Source organism: Peromyscus eremicus, chromosome 13 (assembly GCF_949786415.1).
Source record: "Peromyscus eremicus chromosome 13, PerEre_H2_v1, whole genome shotgun sequence".
Taxonomy (NCBI): domain Eukaryota; kingdom Metazoa; phylum Chordata; class Mammalia; order Rodentia; family Cricetidae; genus Peromyscus; species Peromyscus eremicus.
In genome coordinates, this window is record NC_081429.1 from 10,326,970 (window position 1) to 10,342,736 (window position 15,767).

The window sequence follows — 15,767 nt, forward strand, 5'->3', positions numbered from 1 at the left end:
TGGCCCGGACTGTGCTTGGTAGACTCAGAGGACCTCAGGCGTGGAGCTAGTGGTGGTCAGCACAGCCCTCCGTGGTCTGTGGAACCTGCTGTTGCTTTATGTGAGTGACGGTCCTCTACTTCTCTATCCTGTGAAGTCATGCTAAGTCCCTCCTGAGGCTTGAGCTTTGTCCAGGGGCCATGCTAGCATTCTGCTCTCTTTACTTCCCCTCAGTGCTCTGTGTTAGTTACTTCTGTATGGCTTATAGTAGGCTGGTCAGGAGTGGCTGGTGTGGGCTATGTGTGTGTCTGGCTCTAGTCTGGACTACGGTGCCTGGCTGTGAGCTGTTTGGCTGGTGGTGGTAGTCTGGCCTAGATGGCTGTGGGCTCTGACTGTTCATGTCCTGCAGGTAATGAATCCCCGGCCCTGCCTTCCCATCGACCCCCACATCAGCTATATACACTTACCTTCTGGTCTGCCATTGCGCAATATGGATAGTGAGTGGTCCCTGGCAGGCCCAGTTCATGCCCTCAACCTATCCCTCATTTGGTCTTTCTTTGAGAGGCTAAGTGGGAAGAAACATGCTCTGGGACTACCTGGCCACTCTCCTGTGGCTTCGGTTCCATGGAAGTGTTTCTCCCAGCTGTCTCTCAGTCCAGGGCCCCAAAGATGAGGATGCAGAGGTGGAGGTCCAGACAAAAAGGGGTAAGCTGTTCATAGGCAGTGCTGATCACACAGAGACTGTAAGCTGCCTGATCCTTGGCTTGTGGGTGAGGTTAAGAAGTGATCGCAGGGGCAGAGTATCGAGTGGGAGACAGGACAGTGGATGACCACGAGGAGAGGCCTTTGTCTGTCCTTGTTCCGTACATCCTCCTGGCTCTGGAATGCTGTCCACCTGCTCCCCCACTTCTCAGCCTCACGTTGACCCTGCTCTGACAGGGAGGAACCAATTTAATCAAGCCAGGACCTCTCCGGGCTCTTGGCTGTCCCTTTGCCGCCTTTGATCAGCCCTGAGCCTGGCTCTCTCTGGTGCATGTGAGAGCCACTTGGTACCTATGCTGCAGGTGAAGACAGCTTTGCTGTTCTTCTCCAAACCACGGGGCAGCCCAGGGGTCCAGTGGGTTCATCCCCTGTGTCTGAAGCTATTTTCTGTGGAGACTTCTGGACCTGCCTTCTGCTTCCGTGTGGGTAGGTTCCAGTGTTCCTCTGCTGTGTGGTGTGCCTTCTCTGGTCTCACACACCGTATTTGTGGACAATGAGCCCCCTCCCCCACCTTTTTTGCCTGTACTCTTATTGGGTGAGTTCTGTGGTGATATGCATCCAAGAGACACCAGCTGGCAGGATGTGGGGTCTCTCTGCCCAGCTCCCCAGCATCTCAGCACCAGCTAGCCTGGCAAAGGAGCAGCTTGGAGAGGACAGAGGGGGCAGTTCTACAGAGATTTAGGGTGCAGTGGCTGTGAGGGGCCTGCTGATGGGTTGTGAGACAACTGAGGTGAGGGAGATGGAAAGTGTCATTGAGACGGGCAGGTGGGTGTTGTGGGGTTGGCTTTTGGCCATGTAAACTTGTGGAGCTTCCTCCCCAACAGACTTCAGGTGCCCTGCTCCTACCTGAAGGGCATGGGGGCCCCGCGTGTTCCCAGAAGGACCGTGCTCTTCCAGCAGGAGCGGACAGGCCTGACCTACCGTGTGCCTGCGCTGCTCTGTGTGCCTCCCCGGCCTACCCTGCTGGCCTTCGCTGAACAGCGACTTAGCCCTGATGACTCCCATGCCCACCGCCTGGTGCTCCGGAGGGGCACACTGGCTCGGGGCTCAGTGCGGGTGAGTGCTAGTCGCAGAGTGGAAACTCAAGGGCAGCTCTGCTGATCCCCCGGGAGACTGAGGTCAGGCTCCGGATGTCTTGACCAGCTGCCTCTTTTCCCTCAGTGGGGCACCCTGAGTGTACTGGAGACTGCGGTGCTGGAGGAGCACAGGTCTATGAACCCTTGCCCGGTGCTGGACGAACACTCTGGTACCATCTTCCTCTTCTTCATTGCGGTGCTGGGCCACACACCCGAGGCCGTGCAGATCGCCACTGGCAAGAACGCTGCTCGGCTCTGTTGTGTGACCAGCTGTGACGCGGGCCTTACCTGGGGCAGTGTGCGAGACCTGACTGAGGAGGCCATTGGTACAGCATTGCAGGGTAGGTGACGCCTGCCTGGTGTGGGATGGGCTGGTGGTGTGGGGTGGAGGAATAGAGTGGGTAGGGACAGGACAGGGCAAGAGGGGCGTGGACTCAACTGGGATTGGGCTCGTCCCTCACATAGGTCCAGCAATCGCTTGGAAATCTTCATTCCGCCTTTCCTATCCCCAGCTTCTTGCCCCACATCGTCCACAAGCAGTGACTTCCTAACACTGTCTTCAGGACTGTCTGGCATTTCCCAAACACCTTCAGTGCCAGGCCCATAGGTGCTGGTAGGGCTGGTGACTTAAGCCCACCAGGGGCTGTCCTTGTCTTGGTCCGTAGAGAAGAGGGTTAAGTCTCTTGTTCCCATACCCAAGCTCTTATCACTTCCTTTCCCTTTTGGCCTCCTCCTCCTCCAGCCCTGGTCTCTGGGTCTCACTCTTTTTTTTCCCTCTCACCTCTGCAGTCCCCACTCCACAGGGGCTGACCTACGGATCTACTGCTCTCTCACAACCCTGACCCTTGCTGATAGGCAGTGGCCCTAGGGGCTACAGGACCCGGCCCATGAGTGCTCCATAGAGGGATGTGGCGGTTTCTGGGAGGTGGACAAAAAACAGGGCTCATCCTAAAACCTCATCCAAGGTCCCCTCCCTCCACTGCTCCTCTGTAGCACGCGCCCCAGAGGTTGAGAGCTCTGTTGGAGATCATTAAACCTCTGTTGGCCAATGGCTGGGGAGTGGCTCAATGGTAGACCACTTATTTGGCCTGGTTTCTGTGCTTTGCACCCCACGACAAACAGCAAAACCCGTGACCAAGGGGCTGGAGAGATGACTCAGAGGTTAAGACACACGTGACCAAGGGGCTGGAGAGATGACTCAGAGGTTAAGACTTACAGCTCTTGAGGAGAACTGGAGTTCAGTTCCCTGCAGCTGCATTGGGTGGCTCACAACCGCCTGTAACTCCAGCTCCAGGGTATCTGCCCCCTCTAGCCTCTCTCAGCACCTGCCCTCACGTGCATATCCTCCATGTGCACGTAATTAAAAAATAAGTCTTTTTAAAAACCGTTAAGAAAGCACTTGACTAAGCAGGCTTCTAGGATTCTGAGGACAGCCTTGGCAGGCTCCTCCAGTCCGGGTGCATTCGGGGTCCAGTATAGGGAGGCAGTCAGCTGAGCTAACCTAAGGTTCTGGCTGCCTCTGTCTCTAGACTGGGCCACCTTTGCTGTGGGTCCAGGCCATGGAGTTCAGCTACGCTCAGGTCGCCTGCTTGTTCCTGCTTACACCTATCATGTGGACCGTCGGGAGTGTTTTGGCAGGATCTGCTGGACCAGTCCCCACTCCTTGGCTTTCTATAGTGATGACCATGGAATCTCCTGGCACTGTGGAGGCCTTGTGCCCAACCTGCGCTCTGGAGAGTGCCAACTGGCTGCAGTGGACGGAGACTTCCTCTACTGCAATGCCCGGAGCCCTCTGGGCAATCGTGTGCAGGCCCTGAGTGCTGACGAGGGCACCTCCTTCCTACCAGGGGAGCTGGTGCCTACACTGGCTGAAACTGCCCGTGGCTGCCAGGGTAGCATTGTGGGCTTCCCAGCTCCACCCTCCAGCAGGCCTCAGGATGACCGGTGGCCAATGGTTCTTGGGAATACCCCACATAACCCATGCTTCTATCTCAGAGTACAGGAGTCTTCAGGGCAAGGTGCTAGGGGTCCCATTGAAGGTTGGGCTTCCAGAGGGTCATTCTGCTCCCCACAGTCCTGGGGTCCAGAGAATTATGGCCTAGAACCTGGGACAGGTGGAGAGAAGACAGCCCGGACCCCAGGACTCCCTATGTCCTCTGCTTCCCTGCTTCAGAGTTCCACTTGGCTGTTGTATTCCCACCCATCAGGGCGTAGAGCTCGGCTCCACATGGGAATCTACCTGAGCCGGTCCCCCTTGGACCCCCACAGCTGGACAGAGCCCTGGGTGATCTATGAGGGTCCCAGTGGCTACTCCGACCTAGCGTTCCTTGGGCCTGTGCCCGGGGCATCCCTGGCCTTTGCCTGTCTGTTTGAGAGCGGGACCAGGGCCTCCTATGAAGACATCTCCTTTTGCTTGTTCTCATTGGGTGATGTCCTGGAGAATGTGCCCACTGGCCTAGAGATCCGCAGTCTCAGGGACAAGCCTCAGGGGCATTGCTGGCCCTCTTGATGGCCCGATCCTCTGGCAGGCACCTGGGAAGGAAGGGTAGAGTGTATAGAGGAGGCTAGGGGCAGGTCAGTGTGACCCTGGGATGGACAGAGTCTCCTCACTGCTTCTGGAGGATGAGTCACTGGAGGGCCTGGCTGCTTTCTGAGTATGAGTGAGAAATAAAGGGATTGCGCTGTGTCTGTTTCTTCCCACATCAAAGCCTTGGGTCCTAGCGCTCTAGTTCACTGCTCTGATTAGCACACACGTTTCCCACCTTCACCCTGCACAGTTCCCACATCCCAGGGGTGGCTGGCAGGGGTGAAGGCAACAGGAACAGTGGACATCATAGTCCCTCTTTCCACTACCTGCTGTGTGCCAAGTCCAATCAATCTGAAGTTTGCTGATGACTAAAGTCTGGTCACTTTCTGAACTTCCAGCAGGAGAAGCAGGTTGGGGAGCCAGCCTCCCCAGGTAGTGGGGACAGAGCTTGATTTGAGGAAGGATTACTTCCTAGGTCTGCTCCAAGTGCCCGCTTCTTCACACTTCTCTGGAGAGGGCTCTTGCTCTATCAGAGCTGCTCCCTCAGGGAAGCCAGTTTGTACTTCCTCTCTCTCTCTCTCTCTCTCTCTCTCTCTCTCTCTCTCTCTCTCTCTCTCTCTCTCTCTCTCTCTCTCTCTCTCCCTCTCTCCTTCTCTCTCCCCTCCCTCCATCCCTTCCTTCTTTCCTTCCTTTCTTTTTCTTTTCTTTTTTTCCCCCTTGAAACAGGGTCTCTCTACATAGCCCTGGCTATCCTGGAACTCGCTCTGTAGACCAGGATGGCCTCGAACTCAGAGATCTGCCTGCCTCTGCCCCCCTCGCGCTGGAATTAAAGGCATGAGCCATTACCTGGTACCCTTTTGTATTTCTTATTAAAGTCCTAATTTCTAATCATAAAAACAGTCTGTGGGGGCTGGAAAGACGGCTCATTCAATAAAGCATTTGCCAATGAATCATGGGTATCTATGTTTCATCTTTAGCATCATGTAAAAAGCTTGGTTTCGTGGCACACTTGTAATCTTAGTACTGGAGAGGCAGAGATCAGTAAATCCCAAGACTCCCTGGACAGACTGCTTAATCTAACTGGCATACTCCAGGTCTCAGTGAGAGCCCCTGTCTTAAAATACAAAGTGATGGCTTCTGAAGAATGACTCAAAGTTGATCTCTGACCTCTAGAGGTATATAAGACACATCCATGCATGCACACTTCCCTACAAAAATTAAAAAAACAAAACAAACTAACAGGTATATGGCCATTTCAGACAATTGGAAAATAGAGAAAAGCAGTACATTTTTATTTTGTTTTTCAAGACAGGGTTTCTCTGTGTGGCACCCCAGAGGTAGGGAGCAAGGATGTGCTGAGAGTGTCTAGGCTTAGGGCAGGGTCCTGTTTTAGTTCGTGCTCACTGTTAGTAGCACTGTGCCATGTGCCACAGGCTGGGCAAGCTTTAAAGGAAGAAGAGTGGTACTGGCCCACAGTTCTAGGGGTCATGGTTGAGCAGCCAGATCTGATGGTGGCTGTCTTGATGGCAGATCCCGAGGTAGTTGAAGGTATGGCATGGTGAGAGACAGTGTGCGTGTGCGTGTGCGTGTGCGTGTGCGTGTGTGTGTGTGTGTGTGTTGTGGTCCCTGGTCTTATTTATTTACTTAGAGGCTGGAGAAATGGCTTAGCTATTGAGAGCACTTATTGCTCTTGTAGAGTCCTGGGTTTGGGTCTCAGCACCCACATGGCAGCTCACAAGCACCCATAAGTCCAGTTTCAGGGGATCCAACTTCCTCTTCTGGCTTCCATGGGTACTACATCCAAGTGGTAAAAGACACACACGCAAGCAAGACAGCCATACTCATAAAAAAGTCTTTAAAATTTATTATTATTATTATAATGATGATGATGATGATGATGATGTGTTGGGGGTAGCATGTGCACACGTGCACACCCCAGAATGCATGTAGGGCCATAGGATAATTTTTGTGGCCACTTTTATGTGGGTTCCAGGAACTGAACTCAGACTGCCAAGTCTGTGTCACCTGCTGAGCCTTCTCACAGTCTTACCAGCCCCCTCTCTCTATTCTGATAAAGCCGCCAGGTCTCAGCCCTGGGGAGGGGGGTTATGCTGGGGGGCGTTGTTATGCTTTAAAGACTATCTAGTTCCCATCACCTCCCGTTGGGCTTTCTGAGCCCCACAGCAGACTATGCTTCCACTCTTTGAGTCCCTTACAGTGTGGAGAGGATACACCTGTTCCTACAGAAGGCCTCTCGTCCTGCCTTCCCACCTACCCCAACTCTGGCCCATCACCACGGCTCAGGGCATTTGATGGCTCTTGTATGGGGCAAGCTATGCCTTGGGATAGTGCTTCCTCTCCTCAGCCCAGGCTTCCCTGGCGCTGCATGTTCTGTGAGTGTCCCGGGTGATATGTAGTTTTCTAGCTCCTGGGATCATCAGCTCCAGTGTGACATAGACATGATGTCTAGGTAGGTAGAATAATGTCCCCCCTGAAGACAGCCTGCCCTGACCCCAGAACCTGTGAAATGTGATCTTAAAGACCAAACGATTTTCAGAAAGCTGAAGGGAAGATGAGGATCATGTTGGCGATCTAAATGGATCCAGAGTCATCACAGGGCTCTAATAAAAGGGGCAGGCGGACAAAGAACAGGGAACTTGGAGCTGGGTTTGAAGATAGGGGAGGAGCTGAGTGCTAGCCCCGCCCCCACCCCCAAGTCTGCGGAAGGAGCCATCCCTGTTGATACCTTAGTGTTAGCCCATGGGACCCGTGTCAGACTTCCGGTGTTCAACATGTGGAGTAAGTCTGTTGTTTGGAACACAACTGTGTTTCTGACTTGTGAAGCAGTGGCCATGAGACATGCTTTTTCTGTTGGGCCAGCAACTGACTCCTAAATCATGACACGAGACGTCTTACTAGTTGTGGATGCTTGGCCTTATCTTAGCTCTTATTTTAATCTGTTTCTTCTCATCTATGTTTTGCCTTGGGGCTTTTTACCTTTCTTTCTATATATCTTACTTCTTTGCTGTCTCTATGTCTGGCTGGCGGCTGCCTGCCTTCTGGCCCTGGGCATGTCCCTCTCTTTCTCCTCTTTCTCTTCTTTCTTTTCTTCTCTCCCAAGCCTAGATTTTTCCTCCTACTTATTCTCTCTGCCTGACAGCCCTGCCTACCCCTAACCTGCCTAGCTATTGGTTGTTCAGTTTTTTATTAGACCAATCCAGTGCCTTAGGCAGGCAAGGTGAAACAGCAACACATCTTTACACAGTTAAACACATGCAGCAAAAACAAATGCAACATATCTTTGCATCATTAACAAAGGCGGCAGAAACAAATGTAATACACTTTTACACAGTTAAAGTAATGATCTGCAGCATGAACAAATGTAACACACCTTTACATGGTTAAAATAATATTCCACAACATATAGTTGCAGGTAGACAGAAATAAATCATCACTGTCTGTTTTCAGCACAAGGTGCATTTAGACCTCCTCATGAATCACAGATGAGGAGGCACTATTCCCATGTCTTCCCTAGCTAGAAGCTGGTGCCTGTTTGCCTGGGCGCTGTTTAGTTTATCTTGGGTTAAAAAGTTATGGACAGTCTGCCCATGTGTCAGGAAAGGGGAGGGGCTTTGGAGCCTCAGAAGGATGGAGAATTTAGGGTAGGGACTATGCTAGACAAGCAGAAAAGATTGTATCTCTTTGAAGAACTTAGCAATGAGAAATTCAATGGGCACGGAAATGCTGTTTGAGAAATATGAAACAATACCACTGTTTTGTGCCAAATCAGCATGTGAGCCGTTTCTTTTTTTATAGCCTCCCGACTTATCAAGATTGTAAAATTAACTGCTTCACTTTCACTACTGAGTCTCCAGTAGTGTTGTTATAAAGTGAGGATTATTGGTTCTCACACCAGCCCCCAGCCCTGCTCCTGTCTCTGGGTCTCCGCCGTCTCCCTGGATGAGTCTCATCTCTCTCTGACTGTCGTTTCACACCTCTGTGCTTCAAGCAGGTCGGTTTCTCTGGTTGGCTGGGATGGTCCCTGCTCCTTGGGTCCCTCCCCATCCTTTTATCTGTCTGTATCTCTGTGTCTCCATCTTTCTATATATCTTTTTTTTGCTTCTGTATTTCTCTTTTTTTGACATGTCTGGATAGTTCTGTTTTGTTATTTTGCTTATTTCTGGGGTAAGATCTGTCTGGAGGCTTCCCATGTGCTGTGCCTGACATGTTTCATTACATTTAATAAACAAGAAAGCCCTGGTAAGTGGGTATCATTTCCATTTTCTCATAGTGTTTATGAAGACAGAGTTTCAGGCTTTTTTTTTTTTTTTTTTTTCTGAGACAGGGTTCCTCTGTGTAGCCCTGGCTGCCCTGGAACTCACTCATGCTGGTCTTGAACTCAGAGACTGAACTGCCTCTGTCTCCCAAGTGCTGGGATTAAAGGTGTGTGCCACCACTGCCTGGCTGACTTTGAGTTGTTTAGACCGGACATTCTGGGGATGATCAGTGAGAGATGGCTACCCTGCAGATTTTCCTCAAAATTAGTAAGACACACACAAAAATTTGTGCAAATGGGCTGCATGTTGCTGAGCTGTGCACTGAAAATGGCCGCCAGTCCCCTTCATTACTGTCACAAAATGTAAGAGAAAGTCCGCTCAAAGGGGAAGATTCGTGTTGAACCACGGTTTCACGCTTTGGCCCAAAGGCAGCTGGCTCCATTGTCTTTAGGCTTGTGGCAAGGCAAAGCATTATGGTGGGAGGGATGGCAGAGGAAAGCTGTGCACACGATGGCAGCCACCAAGGAGAGAGACGGTAGACCGCGGCCTTGTAGGGTACACCCCCATGACCCACGTCTTCCGACTATGTCCGCCTCCTGCTTTCTACCATGTCCCAGCAATTAGATTATCAATCCATTGATAAGGCCAGGTCCCCAAGATCCAATCACTTCCCAGAGTCCATCTCTAAACATTGCAATGGGCATGTTGTTAGGCACATCAGTGCGGGGAACATTTTATATGCAAACCATGGCAGATTTTGGCGGTAAACTTTATGTGTATCTTACCACAATAAAAAATTATGGGAGGGGCTGGAGAGATGGCTCAGAGGTTAAGAGCACTGACTGCTCTTCTAGAGGTCCTAAGTTCAATTCCCAGCAACCACATGGTGGCTCTCAATCATCTGTAATGAGATCTGGTGCCCTCTTCTGGACTGCAGAATACATGCTGTATAATCAATCAATCAATCAATCAATCAATCAATCAATCAATCTTTAAAAAAATTATGGGAGAGCTTGCACAGTATAGTGTTCTATAGTATACATTCTATATACACTACATTCTATAGTATAGACATACTGTAATCGTTCAGCATGTCCTCATCCTCATTCAAGGGTGTTCAGAATGTTTTTAGTGTTTCTTCTTAAAAACGTCCCTGGAACTTGGAGCCTTACAAATAGACGTCCATTTCTGTAGGTCAGATTCCCAAATGTGGGATTAGCTAAATTCTCTAGAATTTTAACTGGTAGTTCTTTCTTGAAAGGAATAGCCAGACACAGCTTCTGAAGAGTGGGTGAGAAGATTTATGTTACGTGACTTTTTCTGGGAGATGTGAAAAGTCTCTATTTGCCCCAGTGAGGGCACCAGGGACAGACCGCAGAAATGTTCCTATTCCAGCATATCTTGTTGAACAAACTATATTTTTGTCATTACTTACTGGTACATAGATGAGGAGTGGCTTATAGACACCTTGGTGAATCAAAGGCAGTGGCATCATTGAGAAGCCTACTCCAGGGGCTGGAGAGATTGCCCAGTGGTTAAGAACACTGGCTGCTCTTTTAGAGGACCCTGGTTTGATTCCCAAAAACTCACAGAGGCTGACAACAATCTAACTCCAGTTCTCTAGGGTCCTCTGGCATTCTCAGGCACTGCACGAATATGGCGCACAGACACATGCACAGTCCAAAATGAGTTTAAGAAAAGAAAGAAAAGAAAAGCTTACCCCAGTATGGGTGACAACTCATGAAAGCTGCATGAGACCCCTGAGATCCCTGCATGGCTTAGCTCAGAGAGTCTTCGTTACTGCTCATATAACCTTGGTAAGGGGCTTTGCAGGGTCTCTCTGTGAACCTGTAGCTAGCCTGGCTGGCCAGCGAGTCCCTAGGATCTTCTGGTCTGTATTTCCCCAGCGCTGGGGTTACACATGCGTACCCCTGTTCTGGCTTTTGTGTGGATGCTGGAAGCACAAACCCTTTGCCCCATGTTTACGCAGCAAACAAGAACTTCACCTCTTGAGAGATTTCTCTAGCCCCAAGGCTTGTGCGTTGTTTTGAATTCAGGTAGATCTGCCTGCCTCTGTATCAAAAGAGCTGGGACTGAAGGCATGTGCCACCACACACTGCACTTCTACGGGGTAACGGTTTCATTCAGAGCAAATACCTACACAGCAATTTGCTTAATCCAACACATGTCCATGCCAAACACCTCTCATGGTTTCTCTCGGTGCTGTATGCAGACTCCTGAGAAAATGAGAGAGCACTTCATAGCTCTTTCAGTTGCTTGTCTTGTTGCTGTGACAAGAATACCCCGGCAAAAGCCAATTAAGGGTTTTATTTTGATTTACAGTTTGAGGACACACAACATCGTGGAGGGGCAGTCACGGCCGCAGGACCATGAAGCAACTGATCACATTGCATCAGCACTAGAGAGCCGAGGGAACACATGCTTGTTCTCAGCTTGCTTCATCCTTTTCACTCAGTCCAGGACTGAAGCCCATGGGTTGATGCTGCCCACAGTTAAGGTGGGTCTTCCCACTTCAATTAACCCAGTCTAGATAATGGCTCACAGATGTGGCCAGAGGCTCATCGCCTGGGTGATTCTGGATCCTGTCAGGTTGACAGTAATGATCACAAAAGCAGCAGACATCACAAAACAGTGATCTTAACTGTCCTTCCATCCCTGCTACGTCTTCCTTGCTGGAAGACCCAATTCTGTTAGGCTCCACACAGTGGAAATGTTCCTGTACTGTGGGTTTGGGGGTGTCCTTACTAGGTGGTGCCTCAAATTTTTTTTAAAAAAGTCTCTGTGAGTTTGAGGCCAGCCTGGTCTACAGAGTGAATTCCAGGACAGCCACGACTGTTTCACAGAGAAACTCTGTCTCAAAAAAAAAAAAAAAAAGTAAAGAAGAAAAAAAGAAAATCTGAATAAGGACAAAAATTTAGATGAATGAGAGAAGAGGGGTTCTCTTCATTTTGCTTCAAACTTGGAGTCATTGTCGAAAATCGTGTGGAGGCCAGCCAGGGTGGAGAGAGGAGGTCCTGCAGGACAGAGTCCAGGCAGAGGGGCGTAGGAGGGACTGGTAGGTCTCTTCTAGGATGTCTAGGAAGAACAGGGGTCTTCACTGTATTGATGAAAAGCAGAAAGGGCTTTGACCTGAGGATAGAAGTGCCAGGTACAAAGCCCAAGATGACCCGGTAGGAAAGCCTCGCAGGATGACCATGTAACTTCACAGAACCGGTCCCCTGGTCTAGGATGGTGGCTGGAGCAAAAGGCAAGAGCTTTCATTGAGGGGTAGATGGCTTGATCCCCCAGGCCCCACCGTCTTCTTTGGGTGTGGTTAAGGGAGTGGCTGTGGTCACTTGATGTCGCCTGTGACTTTGAGTCGAATAGACCAAAAGAAAAACCACAGCTGATCACATTGTATTAAACCACGAGAACCCAAAACGCTGGGAAGTCTGAAAGTCAACCAGGGAGCTAAATCATGAGAAAAAAGCCACAAAGAGGCCATTTAGAGACTGTGGAAAGAAAATAACCATCAACTTGAGAGCCATGAAAAAATACCCTTCAAGAACAAAGGCAAAAGCCCATGCCTGTAAGCCTAGAACTCATGGAGGTTGAAGTAAGAGGATCCAAGGGTCAAGGATAGCCTAGCTACATAGTCAACATCTATCTTAAAAATAAATCAAGAGCACTCGGGAAGCAGAGACAGGCGGATCTCTGTGAGTTCGAGGCCAGCCTGGTCTACAGAGCAAGATCTAGGACAGGCACCAAAACTACACAGAGAAACCCTGTCTCGAAAAACCAAATAAAATAAAATAAAAATTAAAAAAAATCAAGAAAAAAAGAGTTATATTTTCAAGTAAACAAAAAATGGACTGGAATTTTAGAAATCAATCAAAACAAAGAGCCGTGAGGTGGAGTGGGCACCAAACAGAAGGCAGGTGTCTTCAGGGCTTCCTATGTCCAAAAAAGCTGACAGCTCTAATGTGTATAAGCTATTGATGTGACTTATTATGTTAGCTAGAGCATACGCCGAGGAAGGGTGCTTGATCCCCATACTGACAGGTGACAATTGGAAAGAAAAAAAGATCAGCTTAAAACATACAAGGAGTGGGAAGTTACATTACAGGACGAGGAAGGCAAAAAAGGAAAGTAGAGACAGAAGGCAAAAACATCAGTTCCGGCCCAAACCTCTCCAAATGACGCTACACACAGACCGACCAACATTCTAACGAAAAGACAAATTGGCTATGCTGGCAAAACCAGAAGCAGACACCAAAGACCTGAACAGCCACATGCCATCGACAGTGGAGGTAGACAGACACACGGAACAAGAGAGGCTGGCAGAGGGGAGGGAGCTATGAGAGGCACTTGGACACTTTCATAAGAGTGGGTGTGCAGGAAGAGACCTCTACCAGTGGAAAAGGAAGCATTCAAAAGACAGTCACGGCAGCTGTCAATTTGTATTCTGTTAGTGTTGGGCTCCGAAAGTGTACCAGTTCACAGGAACAAACAGGCAGATAGATTCTCGGTTGTCACTGACAGGGCAAGCAGACCAGAGGAAAGTCAGTTAAGAAGGGTGCATAGCCATGCCAAATCAAGTAAGCAAGCACAACCAGTGGGCTTTATTCCTTGTGCGAAGGGGTCTTGTGTCTCTCTCTGAGTGGTCAGAGCTTAGGTCTCACATTCTTTTTTAAATTTGTTTTTTTTGTTTTTTGAGACAGGGTCTCTCTGTGTAACAGCTCTGGCGCTCCTGGATCTCGCTCTGTAGACCAGGTTGGCCTCAAATTCACAGAGATCCACCTGCCTCTGCCTCTGGAGTGCAGGGATTAAAGGCTTGGTGGGCCTCACATTCTTAGGCAAGTGGTGTAGTTGATAAGCAGAATGCGACCTTGAGCATGTATTTTGATTTTAAAGAAAATGCTGACTTGGGAAGAGTTTTTGTCAAACGGTGTTTTTTACAATTTCCTTTTAAAATGGTGCTTTTCTTGTCTTATTTACCCTTTGATAGAAAAGACATTGTATTTCTGTTACATTTCTCACAGGAATGAGAGAGGACTTGCCAGAGATCTGTAGACTGCTGAAGATTATATATATATATTTGTATATACTACGAGCAACTTTATACAATAAACTTGATAATTCATATAAAAATAGATAATATTTGAAAAGTAGTGACTTTTTAAAACTGGAACAAGATGAAGTAGAGGCTGGATGTGGTGGTATACACCCATAATCCCAACACCTGGGAGATTTGAGGCCGTGAGATTACAGATTGAAGGCCAACTACCTGCTTAGACTTGCTACGATACTGTCTTAGTTAGGGTTTCTATTGCTGTGAAGAGACACTGTGACCATGGCAACTCTTATAAGAAAAACATTTAATTGGAGTGGCTCGCTTAACGGTTTCAGAGGTTCAGTCCATCATCATCATGGCGGGGAGCATGGCAGCATGCAAACAGACATGGCGCTGCCTACATCTTGATTAGAAGGCAACAGGAAGTGGACTGTGACACAGGGGAGTATCCTGAGTATAGGAAACCTCAAAGTCCGCCCCCACAGTGACACACTTCCTCCATCGAGGCCACACCCACTCCAACAAAGCCACACCTCCTAATAGTGCCACTCCCTATGAGACTGTGGGGGCCAATTACGTTCAAACTACCACAGATACAGAACACTGACCCAGAAGAAACCTGTGTGCTGCAGGGTACTCCTCTCTGGACCCTGGATTAGGCACAGATCACACCCAAACACCAATCTCCAAGCACAGACCAAATATAGAGATCCTTTATTAAGCAAGGCAATTGAATTGGGCAGAAACAGCGGCAAACTGTAAGTGTAAGTGTTAATTTTAAGAGGAAAAAAAGGGAGGTCTGTAATGAGTCCTTCTCTGTCCTGTCACCCAGCTCCCAATAATGACACGGCGAATTCTTATTAATTATGAAAGCTCGGCCTTAGCTTAAGCTTGTCTTACTAGCTCTTATAACTTAAATTAACTCATATTTTTTTTTTTATTAATCTACATTCTACCACATGGCTTTTACCTCTCTCCCATTTTGTGTGTCCATCTTGTTCCTCCATGGCATCTTTCATGCCTAGATTCTCCTCCTACTTCCTCTTTCTGTGCCCAGAAGTCCCACCTAACCTCTTCCTGCCTAGCTATTGCTGTTTAGCTCTTTATTAAACCAATCACAGCAATATATCTTTACACAATGCACAAATATCCCATAACAGAGGTCTGTGTTAGAATGAGCTAGGATGTGTCGATAAGTTCTGATTGTATATTTTAATTAGGACAGTCATCAAAACAATGAATTTTGGTTGCTGAACTTTGATGTCTTGATAGTTGGACCTTGGTGATCAGTCTAAGGAATGAGTCAGTGGCCAAATAAAGGAATAGACCTTGGTGGATAGCTTCAGGAATGTAATCTAAGAGTTTAGCAAGAGGGAGAAAGGTAAAATGCGAAACCTGCTGGTGCCATATGCCATGCCATGGCCTGCTAGAGTCCTTCAGACCTCACCGGATTTCAGAGGATGCGAGCCTTGGGAACTCTTTGTCATATCTAGAAGGAGTGTGGAGTCACGTGGGAAGAGATCCTACAGTTTCTTAGAAAAAAACATTCTTTTGTCATATAATCCAGCCATTATGCTCCTCCGTATCTTCCTAAAGTTGTTGAAAACTTGTGTCCACACCAAAACCTAAACATGGTGTTAATAGCAGCTTTATACACAATTGATGAAACTTGGAGGCAACTGCTAACCCTAACCTAAACACTAAAAGGAAGAGCATTATTTCAGTTGTCCTCCAGGCCAGACGCAGCCAGTGGCCACTTGAGCGCCCCGTGGATGTGACTACCTGTGTGAGGTCTCCGAAGATTGGGCCCTTGGGTATTCCTTCATCGAAGAGAGGAAGGGGATACAAGGCCCTGCCCCTTCCTGAGAATATACACTCAACAGCTTCTGGGGAGAGAGAATTAGAAGGTAGTTTTTTCTCTGAAAATATATCAGCAGTTAACTGTTTCTGGGCCCTGGCCCTCTCTGGGGAGATTATCTGTCTGTCTGTCTGTCTGTCCGTCCGTCCATCCATCCATCCATCCATCCATCCATCCATCCATCCATCCATGTATGTATGTATGTATGTATGTA

The 15,767-nt window shown here is 48.7% G+C and overlaps 1 protein-coding gene across 1 annotated transcript; it reads left to right on the forward strand.

Moving 5' to 3' along the window:
- Positions 1-1,578: 1,578 nt before the first annotated feature.
- Neu4 (neuraminidase 4) lies at positions 1,579-4,326 on the forward strand. The gene is made up of 3 exons (XM_059278763.1): positions 1,579-1,797; positions 1,903-2,158; positions 3,347-4,326. The coding sequence occupies exons 1-3, from the start codon at positions 1,597-1,599 to the stop codon at positions 4,324-4,326; spliced, it is 1,437 nt and encodes a 478-aa protein (XP_059134746.1). The 5' UTR covers positions 1,579-1,596.
- The last annotated feature ends 11,441 nt before the right edge of the window (positions 4,327-15,767 follow it).

Coding starts and splice junctions, on each gene's coding strand:
- Neu4 (XM_059278763.1), top strand. CDS start 1,597: ATGGGGGCCCCGCGTGTTCCCAGAAGGACCGTGCTCTTCCAGCAGGAG. Junction 1,798..1,902: donor TGGCTCGGGGCTCAGTGCGG/GTGAGTGCTAGT, acceptor CTTTTCCCTCAG/TGGGGCACCCTGAGTGTACT. Junction 2,159..3,346: donor CATTGGTACAGCATTGCAGG/GTAGGTGACGCC, acceptor CTCTGTCTCTAG/ACTGGGCCACCTTTGCTGTG.